This window comes from Balearica regulorum, chromosome 1 (assembly GCF_011004875.1).
Source record: "Balearica regulorum gibbericeps isolate bBalReg1 chromosome 1, bBalReg1.pri, whole genome shotgun sequence".
Lineage (NCBI taxonomy): Eukaryota > Metazoa > Chordata > Aves > Gruiformes > Gruidae > Balearica > Balearica regulorum.
In genome coordinates this window covers 40,273,067-40,289,787 of record NC_046184.1, presented here as the reverse complement: position 1 = coordinate 40,289,787, position 16,721 = coordinate 40,273,067, and the positions used below count along the sequence as shown (strand labels likewise).

Here is a 16,721-nt window from a genome sequence, read left to right as displayed (position 1 = left end):
GATGCAGCTCATTTATCCTGGTTTATTGCCTCTCCCTTCTCTCTTCCCTAACATGAGACATTGTTCACAGTCTTGGTAGTCATGAAGTTTGCACTGCTTTTCCATTTATTTCTGCTGATTTTATCACTTTTTCCCCCTCCATTCTGTATATTTAATTTTAGTAGATTCTTAAACATATAGCTGACATAACTGTGAATTTATTTCCAGGTTGTTATATGTACCAGTTAGAAATATATCCCCCCTTTTTTTTTTCTGTGAAACATTTCTTCCTTACTAAGATATCACTTTCACATTTGATATCCATAATGATTAAGTAGCATATAGGGAGCAGTTTCTACTTCTAAGAATAATCCAAATAGTTGCTCCTTAAAACACTGTTCTTGCAGAGTCAGTTGTTAGATTCAAGAGGTAGGACAATATGTAAAACCTTAGTTTTCTGGCCACCTAGTGCTTCCAGTGAAACCAGTCTTGCAGGTTTTGCACATCCAAATCTCCCAGTGACAACATAGGGTGCATAAATAACTCAGGATCAGCTGCATGAGTATGGGACTTCAGTAACACAGATCTGATATAACTGTTTTAATTATTTTCTAACACAGACGAGGCTCCAATGTCTCACTGACTTTGGACATGAGCAGTTTGGGAAGTGTTGAGCCTTTCGTCACTGTGCCAACCCCACGAGAAAAAGTAGCGATGGAATACCTACAGTCAGCCGGCCGCGTCCTGACACGGCAGCAGCTTCGAGATGCAGTTGCGTGTTCTCATTTACTTCAAACAGAATTCATGGTGAGTTTAACAACAAGCTTTAAATGAGGATTTTTTACATGATTGGCACAACAGAAACTGTGGGAAAAAATAATCGGGCAAGACTTTAGTGTTAAGGTACAAATAATTTCTGAAGGGCAGATGAGATTGCTCCAAGGTGGTGTTTTATGTTTATGCACTGAAGATAGATAAGTCAGTCAGTTATATCTATGGATAACACTGATTCTTCTCAGTTCGAAGTCCCATTCATAGATGGGATAAATGTTGTATTAGCACTACAGTACAAACAGACAGGACTGTAACACTGTGACAGTTTCAGAGAGATCATAAAGGCTGTGATGACAGAAAACACGATAATAATTGGAGATTTTGTTTATTCTCATGTAAACATCACATATGTCTGTAATTTGAAGACTAAATTTTTAGTCACTCTAAATGACTTTTTGGAGCAGACAGGGACTCCACAAAAAGAGAAGCAGCTCTTGAGTCAGCCCAACATGTCTTTAACAAGCACTCTATACAGCAAGCCTAATATACTTAAGACCCCCAAAAAAATGAAGTCTTCTACAAGTGCATTTATTATTATAGAGGGTAGGAATCTAAAACGAAGACAGTGGCCAGGTAGAAACAAGTCACAGCACAAAAAACTCAGTCAGGGAAAACACATTATTAAATATTAATTTAAGAAGATCTGAAAAAGACTGTTATTGCACAACAGCCAGATGAAAGAGGTTATCAGAACTAAGGAGACACTCTTTACAGAGGAAATAGAACAGAGCATAAACTGAAGCCAGTTGAATGTGAAAGCTGAATAAGGCAGGCCAAAAAGGGCTTTGAATTAAAAAAAAATAAATCATAACTTCATTTTTAAATACATCAAAAGCAGGAAACTTACTAAAGAGTACAAGGATCAATAGAGGATCAGAAATGTAGAAAAGGGATTTGAAGAAGGTGAAGCCATAGGAGAGACGTGATTGCATGATTTGCTGCATCTGTGTTGACCACAGAAGAATTTAGGGAATTTTCTACTTCTGTGACACGAGTAGATTCACACAGGTCACTGGAGGATCTGTCTGATATTGAAACGTTAATGGAAGAGATTCTAGAACAAATCGATAAAATTAATAAAAGCTATTCACTGGAATAAGCTGGTATTCACCCAGGAATCGTAAAGGAGTTCATAGATGCAGTTAGTGATGTATTAACTGGGTAGGTGTAACCTAGCACTTGGGCCCCAGCAGCTGAGGAATCAGAGGGCCAGAGGCAACCAGAGTTTGTCACAAGGCCTCAGAAGAGATCCAGAGAACTGCAGGTCTATAAATCTGATGTGTAAATCAGAGAAATTGGATGGAATTATAGTAAAGAAAGAGGCCAATGGATATATGAACAAATGCAATACAGTGGGGAATAGTCAACACAGCGTAGCATCAGAAGGATCGATTGCTTCTCAGAGTAAAAGGAGGTCACCAGTGGAGTCCCAGAGGCATCTGTTCTGGAGCTGATGCTGACCAAGGTGCTCTTAAGTCAGCTCGAAAAGGGAATAAATAGGAAGGCAGCAAAGTTTGATGATGACACTGGATTACCGAGGGTAGTAGAATTAGAAATGGACTTCAAAGAAATTACAGAAGGATTTCATGATGGTGATGAGGCAGAGGAAATGCAGGGTTGATAAATAAAATGTTATGCATTTGGGATAAAATAGGTTTGTATACTTTGATGGGTTCTGAAATACAAAGCTAGGAATCTTGGGAAAAGATTTAGAGAATAATATAGAAAACATCTTTATGACACTGGAAAAATCTATATTGCATTTACAACTGCATGTGGCTCTGATCTCTCCATCTCAAAGCACGTACAGAAGTATGGCGAACATAATCACAGACTAGAGCAGCTTCTGTATCAGGAGATACTAAATAGACAAGGACTTTTCTGCCTAGTAAAAACTGTGAGAGGCTTTAACAGAAGCCTATAAAATGATGCTAGCAAGGAGAAGGTGAATATGGAGTGGTTATTCATGTTTTTTCATGCTAAAAGAACAGTATCAGGTGACCAATGCAATACAAGGAAAAACTCGTCCCTTTCTTCATGGTTCCCTGAGATGCCTTGTTACCAACCGCTATCAGAGAGCACCACAGCAGAGAAACCTAACATAAACAACTACCCAACCCAACCTTAGCCTAACTTTTTTAGCTTTTATAACTCATTAGCAAACTAAACAAACAAAGCTTTTTAAGACTGGTTTAATAGCTCAAATTTAATAAATAGTGCCACACAGAAATGTGTATCCTAACAAGGCATGTAAGAGCAGGAAGACCTATACAACCCCTTGAGCATACTACAGGTCTAACAAAGACATACAAACAATTCAGTTCTTATTAAACATGCCGCAGCACGTGGTCCTTCAGGTTTCATTTTGTTTTCAATTTGTACATGTAAGTCAATAGAATAGATGATGAGTGCCATCTTACTCTAAAAATAGTTTTTCATTATGAATAATTGCATCCTATGAAGCAGTCCTTTTATTCACCTTTAAAAAGCCCAGGTTTATAGTAAAAGTCATTTCTTTAAGAGAAATAAATGCCTCAGTTGTTTTACCAAAAATTGATCAGACAGCGTACATGGAAAAAATTATGAGCATCCAACATACCTTTATCACCAGTTACGCCATCGGTTCTCCGTCATTCTGCTGCTTAGGTAGCAAAGCTAGAAGAAATAACTTCATTGTGTTTAAACCCCCCATGTTAGGAGACAGTTTGTACAGACTACTTGGCACCTCTGTAGAATCCCATTTACCAGAATCCTCTCACACTGCACCCGTGCACAGCTCTGGGGCAACAGAGACATTTTATTTGTCCCTCAGGGGGCACAACATGACTTTGGCCATTCAGTGTATCCACAGAATCTTGTTGAAAAGATCGTGACTTGTCTATTCCATTTTTAAACCATTTTTTAAAATGTGTTCTAAGATGAAGCTGTTGAACAGTATCTGTTTAACATCTTCCTTGCTACAGATAATAGCTTTAGTAGGAACTCAAGGCACGCAAAGAACACAATATATAACCCTCACACATTCTGCTCGCTCAGCTTGTTTCAGCTAGCTAAAGAAATGCAGTAAGACAGTCTTCTTGAGACTAAGATTATTAGTTCCCATGAAAACCTTCCAAGTGTGCAAAAAGTGGAGAAATATTCAAAGTTTTCAATGGAAAAGTGAAACGTGAGCAGTTTGGGGTTATTTTTAGTTCTTTAATTAACATTTAATTTTTTGATTAACAATTTAGGGGGCATTAACTTTATTTTTTAATTGTAAAAACTGGTAAGTTACTATCAAAATATTTTTCCATAATACTTATTAAGAAAAAAAGAGCTCTTTTTCTTTCTTTTTTTTTAATGCTGACAAAAAGGTTGGCTACTTTTACTTGGGAGAATATACCTGATTTGCAAGGAGGAAGAAACATAAATTGCCCAGCATATACTTCTTTGGTAGCCTGAGCTGCTACTATGCAAAACCCAGAATGTCTCAAGTTGGTGACAGAACAGAAAAATTCATTATTCCTGAAATACCGGAATGTCAGAAAATACAGTCCTGCATGGGAAAGTGCCGGATTCTTAAATCTATAAAAGTTGGTTCTCATAAAAATGGAGGGATGAGTACAATGAACATTTGCCTGAATTTTCATAAATTTTGCAAAATTTTCTTGAATGCTTTCGGAGACCCAAATCATACCTCTTTGAGTATATGAACAGTTGTAGCATTTAAAGGCTAATGTGAGCCAGAATAGCTGTTATTAGAAGAGTATCACCCAGAGAGCTGAAGCAGCCCGTGAACATATGCATGTATAGTTGCATGCATGCGACTGAGCACACAAATATGTGCAACTTAGACATTATTTGTAATTATTTATATAAAATATGTATATATGTTTAATGAAACAAATTTTTATATATTGACTATATAGCTACAGACTTTGAATGCTAGTTTGTACACATACATGCCATTTAAAATCTGCTGGGCTTATTTTCCCCCACACTAGCAGAAATGTTATCCCCCTGATATCCTGAATTTTTTTCTGGAATCATCGCTTGTGTTTCACAGCCAGCTTCAGAGTAAGTGACTTGTCTGTGGCTGTGATCCACAGTGTATTGTCAGATTTCTGTCTGTGCCCTTGGCCCCACAAGTACTTACTACTGGGAGGAGCCCACTGACTAAAAAGTGTTTACAGGATGTAAGTGATTAATATTATTAATTGACCTTCTTGGCCCAGAGAAATACATTTCTGCTTTCAACTCGGTGGCATTTCTCCATCTGTCACTAACTCGCCAACTAATGAACTATTTTCAAATTTCAGCAGGCATCAAGAGGGAAACAGCCAGGCGGCTGGAAGAGCCCCACTGACCACCGTCTCTTGTTGTGCAGGCAGAGAACTCTTCCTCACACATCTTTTTCCAGTCTCTGTAGATGACAGCTGTAGATCACTTTAAAGAAAGGCTTAACGTATTGCTCTGTCTCAGTAGGTATATAGTTGAGCAGGGAAACCTTTCAGAAGCCATGCGCCGCTGGTGTTTATACTAAGCCAGAACTGAGCCAGGGAACCTCTAGGTCAGCCAGTAGCCCAGCATAAGGCACTAACAGCCCATACCAGAGCCACTTAGGACAATTTGGAGCCCAAAAGCTGAGGGGAAGAGTCTCACAGAGGTCACCACTGGGAAGGGGTGAAGGTAAGAGGTAGGTACAAGAGGGATGTGGGAACTCATTTTGTAGTTCCAGGGGCATCAGAAGCAGGACAGAGGTGAGATGGTTTGACCTGAAGGAATGACGATGAGGTTTATGCAGGAATGGAATCTTACAAGTGAGAAGATCCTGCGCTTAGTTCAGCCATCAGATGGATGGCAGTACAGGGAGCTGAAAAAGGATTGGGTGAAGTACCTGCAAGGAAGGTGTATATCTTAGCAGCAACACTTTGGCTAGCCTGAATTAGAGGCAGCGAGTCATTCTTTTGAGGAGTCAGCTGAAGAAGAAAAGCAGAAAAGAAGAAGGGAAGCAGAAAAGAATCAAAGCAATTCATATTGACCCATCCAAATTCTACTTATCTTTACCTTCTCTTCAACCAGAAAAGTAAGAGGGTAGCTTTCCCTGCTTGGTGAACCCATGTAAAGATCTGCTGTTGGGCACATCCTTGGCAAGCTGTTATGGGCCTTGTCCCTGTTCCTCAAAAAAAAAAAAAAATCCCGCAGCAGCAAGTCATGCTGGGCAGGACCAGAGCTTGGGTCTGAAGGACAGTGGCCATGCATCTCATCTGTGCCAAAGTCCTGGGCAGGCCTGCGCCTGTGGAGTTAGAAACCAGCTGATTTTGGAGGAAAATCCTTAAGTAAATTTTCCAGTGGTGCAAGTCAAAGGATGTTTGCACTGAATAGGGTAGGAACATACCTTTTGTGTCTCCTCATGTTCCTATGTGTCTGTCAGAGGTAATTATTTAATAGGCTGCTGTCTCTTTGGATAAATGTCCCAGGCTAGCAATGAAGTTTTCAAGTCTCTAGTAATGACTGTGCTTTTAAGTAGAAGTATTCATTTACTGAAGATCAAATTCCAGCTTACCCTAAGATAATTTAAATAGTGCTGGCCAAAAAAATACAGTGAAAACTGAAGATCTGAGTCAACTAACCATTTTTTAAATGTGATTTTGCCAGATTGTTTTGGTTGGTAAATCATCCCCCACGATCAGGAAAAAAAAACCCCTACATGTTTCATCTTGCCATTTCCAAAGGGTTGTTTTTATTCAACTGTAAGAATGCTAACAATGTTTCAGGACCTCAAAAATCAAAATTATTCTTCCCCCTCTTAAACCAAGTGAAACATTTTGGTCAATGAAAAATTGGAGGATTTTTACTTTTCATACTGACAAACAATTTGAAAAACAGTAATCTTAAGTTGATCGGGAGTTTATCATTTGTTTATTATTGGAACTTCAAGCAAGCTGTCACATTAGTTACCTGCACATCTGCATATTTAAAGAAGACAATGTGAGTCAGTCACTAAAAGATCAAAATGAGAATCAAGAGCTTCAGATTTTTATTACACTTTTGAGTCACTGAATGCAGAAGACTAAGGCACTTCATTCTAGTAGTTTCTATAAAAAGCAAGTAAGGTCTTCGACTGACATGGTTAAGGGCTGTGCATAGAATTTTAAAAAAATGTTTACCATATATTAATATTTAATTATTTTGAAAGTTCCTCCCCCAATTATGTAAGATGTTGCGCTTTTCTGCTATAGTACTGCACTTTTCAACTCCACTTTTCTAGAACTATTGTGTATTTTAACCTCTCTCCTAATCCTGTAAAAACTTTGCTTTTAATAATTCATCAGAAGTGTTCCTTGGAAGTCACCCCTTCAATATGCAACTCCCTGTGTTTATTAAAGGAAGGGTGTTGACAGGCTTGAGGTGGGAACCACTTTTTTTCTTAATAACTTTGATGTCAAAAGACAGTTGTGTAACAGCAGATGGCCTTCTGGTGATAATTTCCTGCATGGCTCCTTTGGAAACACCAATCTGATTTAATTTATTTTTTATAGGAAATACCAATGAATTTTGTGGATCCCAAAGAAATTGACATCCCGAGTCACGGAACTAAAAACCGCTATAAAACAATTTTGCCAAGTAAGTGAGTTAGCCCATGATTTCCTACTATGATATTTAGTCCTGCTTTGAGAACTTGTTGCTGTGAAAATCTAGTAGTCTTTATCTTTGATCGCTGTGTACTTGTTCATAGATGTATTTATATTCTATGTAGAAAGACAACAAAAGCCCAGTGCTGTAGGACTGGCAAATGCAGAACTCTCACTGGATGCCCTAGTAGGCACACACTTTGTCAGCATCCCACCCACGTAAGGAAATGCAGCCTGGGTCCATGCTGGTTTTCTCTGGAGGACAGATCAGGCAGATGGGTAGAGAGAGGTTCGCTGCGCCTCGCAGTAGCTCCCCTGATCTGGAAGACGAGAGGACCGAGGCTGTTGCCTCCATCACAGCCCATGCTGTCTTGCAGTCACTGAATTCCCTCTGGCTGGGTCAAGCTAGTTGGGATCCTGTCCAACCTTAAGTGGCCCAGACTAAAAAAAGCAAGTGCATCCTATCCTTTCTTGTAGTGAACTTCCATCTCTGTAAGTCCTCTGGTGGTGTTTTTCTTCTCCATGCACCACATGGCTTTGTGGAAATCCGTTTACATTAGTAAGAAAACCACTCTCACACAGTGCTGCCTCATCGTTGCTGTAAACTTGTTACTGCTTTGCTCTACTGCGTCTGTATTTTCGATGGCCCAAGTTATTTATTTCTGACAAAGTAACAATTGGTTTGTTATAATTAGAGGTGATTGAAAACTTTTCAGTGGAATAGTTTTCCTTCAAAATACACATTTCTATGAAATGCAGCTATTTCCACAGCAGTTGTTGAGGGATAATGAGGTATTCCATTTCTCCTTTATTAATCATTTTGTTTTAAAATAGGTTGCCGAAGTTTTAACATTGCACTAAATATAGACATGAATAGTTGTGTTTTTATAATATTTTGACATCATCAAAGCGAAAAAGTGCAGTGATTCAAAATGTTGGGGGACACTCCCACAGAAAAATGTAAACACATCCCTTTGCTTATGTCTGGAATGAAGAATACTTTTAAAATGACAGCGTATTCTATCAGCTAGAAATTTGTTTTCTAATCATCTCTATAATGTCTTTGTAGGCCTATGTTATATATTAGTCATGCAAATTCACACGCTTTGAATGACAAGATTTCTCTCAACGAGCCTTAATGCATTGTAATTTGTTCACATCATTCAAAGGCCTTGCAGTCAAATTAATGAAAACTGATGGCCTTCAGCCACTAGATTAGTCTCAGAAATGTGATACGTAGCTGGGAAAGAAACTCGTTTTGTGGAGTCCTCGCTTCCCTTCAGCCCCCAGTAAAATTTCCATTGACTTCAAGGTTAGTTCATCTATCGCAACCAATGGCTGTGTGCAGCTGAGCGCAGTGGAGGAACATTGAAGGGAATTAAAGAAAGTAACTGAATGCAAGTTTTATACCAAGTAATCAGAAAATTCAGCGGCCCTTAGAGTCTGGCCCAGTGTCAACAGGATGCACGCGGAGGGTGAAATGCTGACCCCTTTGACGACAGCAGGACTTTTGCCATCAGCTGCAGCAGAGCCAGGATATCGCCAAGCCTCCCTCCGCCTGACAGACGGATTTTTGGAAGGAGTTCTCCCTTCCCATAGCATCTCGCATCCGAGCTGCCCCAGCCACCATCAGGTTCGCCTTCAGCAACGCTTTGCAAATGTGATGAGTCCTATTTCACTGCAGCATGTGGTTTGAATTGGGACACGACAGCTGGGCCGTGGTTGATGCTGATGAGCTTTGAGAACCAGCATGCCTTTGTGTTTTCACCTCCAGTTAGCTGGGACATGCCGCTCACTCCCAGGCACATTTTCAGTCCAAGCACGCTGCCGGTGCGCACCACAGCTACTCACTGACAGGCACTTTGTAACCGTCTTTGACAGAAATCAAAAGGTCTGTTGTGTGTTAGCACCAGGCTGTTTCAAAGAAGATATTTTGAGGATTGAGGCACGTGCTCATAATAAATACTCGCACACCCCACACCCGGTCCGAGAGGGTTTGGAAACGATTTGAGTGATTAAATAGAACAGCCTTCCTGGTTTCCTGCTCCGATGATATCAACCCGCTGCTTCGTATGCCCGTGTCAGCTTTTCCATTCCCAGCGCTGGGTGCGTCTCCTGAATTGGGGCACCTGTGGTGACAAGTGACGTTTGAGCTGATGGATTATCTCCTAAAAATGCCCAGTCCTGCCAGCTCCACCCTCTGCATTGCAGAGGATGTTCTTATTTTCTAAGAGATAATTCTGTGACAGGGTGCATGAGCGCAGGTTCGTGTTAATACATACTACCCAGCCAGACGCACTCACGTGAAATAAAATGAATGGCTAATGAAAATTTTTCTATAGGGGAAACTATAAAGTGCAGAAAATGTTACATTTCTATGAAAGATGTTTCAGTTCTGGTATAACATAGCCAATGCTCTTATGCAAACGCTAGAATGCCTCTTTTAAGTTTTCCAAGCATTTTTTACTTTATAATAATATGCTAATACAACTAACAAGGGGACAGTATGGGATCAGAGGCAAGTGGCTAAACAGTTCTTTAAAATCACTCTTTCTCCGTCCCTCCTCCTGACTGCGACCCCACCCATTGGTGCCGTTAAATCCCGCTCCGCATCTCCAGCTGCATTCCCTCTGCCATTGGCCACGCGAACATTTCTCGCGCCCTCTGAGCGGGTTCCCAGTCCTGCACACAGATTTCCCTGTCTCTCACCATAGTCACATCCTTGCAGCAGAACCCCAGCCCTGCTGCTCTCTCCTCATCCTCTTACTCCACATCTTCACCTTTGCTTGCTGTCTCCTGCAGCCTCCACTACATGTCCCCGCAGCAGGACCTCAGCTCCAAAGCCTTGCATCTTTTCCCCTTCCTATCTCACTTTTCCACCACAAACCAGAAGCAGAATTCCCATGGTGCTTCAGAACATGCGTCAGTTCTTGCTTCAAAAGGAGCAAGTGGCTTAACACTACTCTGTGGACATCTTCACTTGTGTAACGCATCCAAGGTACCTGGATGTCATTCCTTGCCCCTTCCTGAAGAGTACCCTCAGGGCAGAAGCCTAGCCGAAGGTAGTCCCTGCAGAACAGCAGATTCGAAGTAACATGAAGGTAGAAAGCACTTGGCAGATCAAACCTACCAATCCACAAGCTGTTGTTTCAAGCTCTTGTGCTAAAACTGGCTCTGGCGCTCCAGTTAAAAACAAGGGGAAAAGTAAATCTAAATGGTATAAGCAAAGCGGGTTTTTTTGTGGTTTTTTTTTTTTGCAAGCTTATAGACAGATGCTGGAAAACCATTCTCTTGATTTTTGAGAATTTTCAAGCTCCCTTGCACTACAGTCCCAACTACAAATGGTCATGTTTGCTCCAGTCCTGCTCCCTAATGATGGCAATAGGATCACCAGCAGGCTTTCAAAAACTAAAGAAAAAAATCATATTTACAAAACAGAAGGAGAAAAACTGTGCAATCTTAGTGGAATTCAACATGGGTTCATCAAAGCATTTTTGTATATCCATGTGAGTCGACAAAATGTGTCCTAGCTGTGATCACCAGTATCATAACATCTATAATATTTGTAAATAGCCAGTATTATAAGAATTGATCCATGTTAGACTGCGTAACTAAAAGTTTAAATGGATATTAGGCAGACCTTATTTTAAGAATATAAGACAGATTCCCTTTGCATGAATGAAAATTTATTTTGTAATGCTGAAGCATGTTTTAAAATGCAGAATTACTCACCATGATAAATCTGTTAGGTTTTCCATTGAGAAATCCTGGATTATATTGGAAGTAACAGGAAATGATTCAGATGAGATTGAAAAATGATGCATAGTTTACAGGTGTTTTATACATGAGGTGTTTTGAGGCAGTTATGTTATTTGCAAGTCTAATAGCTTATTCCCCACCTGGCAGAGATTGGGAGTGCTGTCTGGTATGATTCTTCCACGTTCCGTGTTACAATGTTTACCAGATAATACCAATATCCATAATCATTTATAGACTGCAAGCAAACCCAAGCAAAGTAGGGGTGTATGAATTTCAAAATGTTTCAATATCTGAAAGATTTATGATCTTTTGGGCTGCAGATATGAGAGGAACCTGCCTCACAAAATTTTCAGCTTCCTTTCCTGCTCACAAAACAGAAATACCTGAAGGACAGCCCTTCTCACAGTATTTCAGTCCTACTGTTGGTGTGGCGAGTAGGACTGGGCTAGGAGTAACAAATGATTAATCTTGGAAATGCTACAAATGCGAACACTCCCATGCCCTAAAGAACTTAAAATGAAGAAGAAAAACCAACCATAGCACGTTGTACCCACCGTACAATGAATACGGCCTTTTCAATGGGACAAAGCCCTGGGTCTTCATGACAAAGTGGCACTCGTGGAGCGGATGAACCTCCAGTATCGATGGCAGTGGGGGAGGCTGTCTGGTAGTGCCCAGCTTGTTCCCTGCACTGGGTGTCTCATGGGGGCAAGCTACAGCCCCTTTAACTGCCTCCTGTTCCTCCAGCATGATAAATTTAGACCAGTATTAATTTCTTAAAGGTGGAGTTAGAAGCTGCGCCTGCTCCAATGGGAGAGCTGTTCCAGACTTCCTAGATACACGGAAAAAACCAGCAGTAATTTTGCCTCAGTCAAAATTGTAAGAGGCATTTTTTTATTAGTAATTATAAGTGCTTAACAGCTCTGCTGCGTTTCAGGATGCTTTACAAACATTGATGAATTCAGCCTTGCAGCCACCATCTGTGTCTTTCTGCTGTAGCTTCAGACTCTCAGACTTTGCCATCCTTGAGGAGGAGATTATTACCTCCAAGGTATTTGTCATTCGGGAGGAAGCTAATTACTGCTATTTGTGTCTGATGATTGCTTAGTGGCTCCGGATCTTTAGCAGCGCTCAGGTTTTCCTTTTTTCAGAGCTGAGTTTACAGCACTCACCTATTTCATAACTGATCAAGACTATTAATTTATAAAAGACTCCCATTCAGAAGCAGTGTTTTTTTAGTTGATTGGAGTTGGAAGGAAGTCTCAGAAATTGTGAAACTGATTTAGGTTCTCCTTAGTAACAGAGGGATTTATCCCAAGGCATGGTAATTAAACTGGATGTTGAGTCTGCTTGGAAGAGGTTTTTTAAGGTAGGGGTCAAGCTACACCAGAATCAGAGGCATTGTGTGAGCTAAAGGAAGCGGGTGTTTTTTCAAGGCCACGTAGCCCGAGGCATTTGTGGAAATGGCTAATAATCACTCTGTGCTGAAAAGGAATGAGAGGTTTCCTGTCCTCATATTGTTAAAGAGAAAAAAAAAAAAAAAACACCTCTAAGTCAAAAAGTTGGGAAAGCTAGTACAAAGAGATTTTTAGCACAAGCTAACTAGGGTTCATGCTGTGCTATTAACGCAGAGGACAAGACTTGTATGCGCAGGCTTTGAACTAGAAGTCAGGCCTGCATTTGCACATTTAAAGGAACAGACTTTCAAAACACAAGCCTGCGGTCCTGCAAAGGCTCCGCTCCTGTCCAAGATGCTCCTGTGACCTCCGGTGGGAAAAGAACATAAAGTATGTTTGGGATCATCCCTCCTCTTCCTTTGATTTGCAAATGTTTTATCTTGTTCCTAGGAACAGGATGAAAAGTCACACAAGAAATCCAAAAGCAACTCTGAAAACACCAGGTTTTGCTACAGCATATGTACATCAATTATATATTTATTGTGTAAACAGCAAGGCCACATAACAAATAGTGTTTTCTTACCACTCTCCAGGTCAGCATCCACATATGTATCTTTGAACACATTGCCTAGATTGCATTCAGCAAAGCAACTATCCAGAGACTATTTCCAAACCAATAGGTGTATACTGTCAAAAAGCTGATTATTCTAATTAATTAAGCAAATTGCCAGAATAAAAGATTTTTTTTCAGTACAGAAATATTTCCTTATCATTTTTTTAACAGCAGAATATTTTTTCAGAAAGTTGTGAAGAAAATCAAAGTGTGCCCCTGGACAGCCACAACTTAGGCACCTCTGTCCCCTTCTTATCCCTTTCTGTTATGCTGTGTAATTGAGAATTTGCTGGCTTTAATTTCAAAAGGGTAGTACATGGGGGATCACATTATCACAAATGAGCAAGCAAAAATTTCCTTTGCAGGAGGCATTTAGTAACCCCCAGCTCTATACTCAACAGAACTGGCCCCTACTCCATTCTAGATCATCCAAGACAGTGAAGGATTGAAGAGCATGAAGGAAAATGTTCCTGTATTTTGGCATTGCGTCTCCAGTCTAGTACACATGAATGGTCACAAATTGTGTCAAATGAGAACACAGGATTAGGGGAAGGATATGGATTACGAGTCCAGCCCCTTACAGTGAACTTACTTAAATTGGTATAAAAACACATAGCTGATTTCATCTCAGGTAGAGGGAGCTTTTCTTGATTTAAACCCAGCTGTACTCATTGGAACAGTACAGCTTCAGGCAAAGATCAAAGTTGAATCCAAAGGACTTGGTGTAATTATCCAGCATCATGCAATGATACAACACAGGTTTCAGAGGCAGTCTGGGAGGTCAGCTTGATACTCGACACAGGCAGGCTAGACCTTGCTGACCATTGCCTGGACCTGATAGTGTTGCTTTGATGTTCACAGCTTGCTAAGATACTCCTACACAGCCCAGCATTGTGCACTATGGATGTACCTTAGTTACACGTGATAATCCTTTGCAGAGGGAAGAATTTCATGCAAAATGCTTTAGTGCTTGTCAACCCCAAATAACAGTAGATTATTTTCTTCAACAAGTCTTTGATTCTCTATAGAAATCTTCTAATTATGGGTTTTCTTTTCAATTTCCATCTTCCTTGTGCTCTTAGATCCTCTAAGCAGAGTGTATTTGAAACCAAAAAATCCATCTGACTCCTTGAGTACCTACATAAATGCTAACTACATTAGGGTAAGTAAACGTACACTCTTCATGTGCTTTTGAGACAATATTTTATCTTCCACATAAAGAGCTGATTTTGCCAAGGTGTCACTCATTTTATTCCTACCCATCTTCATTGATAAATCCTAATCTTTTTGTCTGTGTCATAGAAATAGTTTCATAAGCTGTTTGTAACAAAGACCACATAGCCATGAATGTACTAAAATGGTTGCAGTAAGAAAAACATTTTATCAAATAGTTTATTAAAAACATTAAGAAACACATGCGTTACAATTTCTGTTTACTCCAGTATTTAACTTTTAATATTGTCCTACTGCCTTATAGTAATGAAAATAGGGCTACTTTTAATAGTGACAGAGATACCAGTGTGTTGGTAAAGAAAAGATCAGAGTCAACTGCAATATAAGCTGCATGGTTGCTTGTTGCAGTCATCCACAAACAAATTCAGTAGTAATGAGTTTTTTCATGCATAACTATGTCAATTGATAGTCCTGAAATCATCAGTTAAGTAATTAAATAAATGCTGTAACGAGTTTGTGAAAAGGAGTACAAACAGATGTGTTAAATATATATACACATGTGCACCAGCACACATACTCGTTCACATATTTACTCCCTATATTGAATGGTTACATGATACAAAGTATTTACCAGCACGAACACTGTGGATAAGCAGTATTTCTAAGTGTCAGTTATGTTATAATCCTCGATCTCACATGCACACACACACACATGCACACACAGAGACTTCTCGAACTCGTGGCAAAGTGTATGCTGAATAGACTACTCAGAAAGTACTTCAGTCATGTTTTAGGCATGTAGTCCTCTACCCGCAAAATTAAATGTAGGCTTAGAATAGAGTTATGCACCAGATCCTCAGCTGGAATAACTGTAACAGTGCACCTGAAATTGAGCCCCAGAGCTCTACAATGATGTTGCCTATTTAAATAACAGTACATGAATATATACGTATACGTCCCTGATGCCCCTTGCCCTGCCTCACTTTGCCTCCTGTACTTTCAGTGCTTTGTACGAAAGACATCATCATGTAACTAAGCGGAGCAGTTCTCTTTGGAGAGCAACTCTTCCATCAGCCAGGCCATGTTTTGAGTCCCCTGAGATCTCCCTTTTCCCCCACCACCACCCTTCAGACCAACATACAGTGGTTTCCTCTGTTGCTAACATTGGTTGAATTACAGTCAGCAACTGCAGAAAAAAATCCAACCCAGTGATGAAATGAAATGCCACATCCATATATGCAATATCATTAGGCTCGCTAGCATCCTGACACACCGGTCTTCGACAAAGTATGTTCAGGCAGAGAGGTGAGTAGCAGGAGAACTGTTTATACCAGCTGGGGATCTGTCCCATTGGTTCACACAGTGACTAACAGCTGTCAGGGAGAAAGGCACCCAAAAGGAAGACCTTCAGCACCACCTCCAGCCATTCTCCATCCACTCACGCCCTTCCGACATTGCCAGGCTCTCCTGATCTGCATTACTGTTGGGCACCCTGTCACTGCACAAATTCACAAGTTCTCCTTCTCACTCAAAAAATAAGAAGGTGATCTCTTGTTTTTTCCCATTTCTTCTTGCCTTTCCCTCCCTTCTGCTTCCCCACTGTTTACCTGATCTTTTTTCAATCTCCTATACAGTTATGTGTCTCGGGACTCCCTATATTGATATACTGTTCCTCCTACAAGGTCTCTTACAGGCACTTCTCCCTTTGCAAAGATGCAGAACAGTCTTTGACTCCACAAGCATTCATGTATTTTAAATCTTTTTTCCTGTCATGAATCTTTGTAGAAATCAGTTTTATAGTTCTCTTTTTTTTTTTTTCCTGTGGCTTGTTGACTGTAAACTATCTTGTAAACTCTGCAGCAATATAAAAAATGGATTAAAGTACCACTGGATGATGGGAAGCCTCAACAACTTGGAGAACAGAGTAAGCTAGAAGAAGCCAAGTAAACAGGGAAATGTGAGAGCAATTGATATATTCTCAGGACCATTTCAGTCCATCGAATCAGTAGTTTCCAGAGGAAAACCTGTTCTACTGAAAATTTTCTGGTCTGCTCTACTGTTAGTCATACCTGCTTTCAGTTCAAATAATGTTTGGGGTATTTTTAATTCCAGATTCCTTTTTCTGCTCTTTTAGAACATTGACCTGCAATTTTGGTTTACCACGTGAATTTAAAGTAAATGCTTTTGTGTCTGTTTCTAAACCAGGGATATGGAGGTAAAGAGAAAGCTTTCATTGCAACTCAGGGACCCATGATTAATACCGTGAATGATTTCTGGCAGATGGTTTGGCAAGAAGACAGCCCTGTCATTGTTATGATCACAAAGCTGAAAGAAAAAAATGAGGTATGACAA

General features: G+C 40.1%; 1 protein-coding gene across 2 annotated transcripts in view; it reads left to right on the top strand.

The window, feature by feature from the left end:
• The window catches only part of PTPRR (protein tyrosine phosphatase receptor type R), a 153,926-nt gene that overhangs the window by 117,379 nt on the left and 19,826 nt on the right, over window positions 1-16,721 (top strand). For both annotated transcript variants that reach the window (XM_075746738.1, XM_075746730.1), the window contains exons 7-10: window positions 600-786; window positions 7,335-7,419; window positions 14,279-14,358; window positions 16,575-16,712. In XM_075746738.1, the coding sequence (XP_075602853.1) occupies window positions 600-786; window positions 7,335-7,419; window positions 14,279-14,358; window positions 16,575-16,712 (490 nt within the window). The remainder of the gene's footprint in view (window positions 1-599; window positions 787-7,334; window positions 7,420-14,278; window positions 14,359-16,574; window positions 16,713-16,721) is intronic.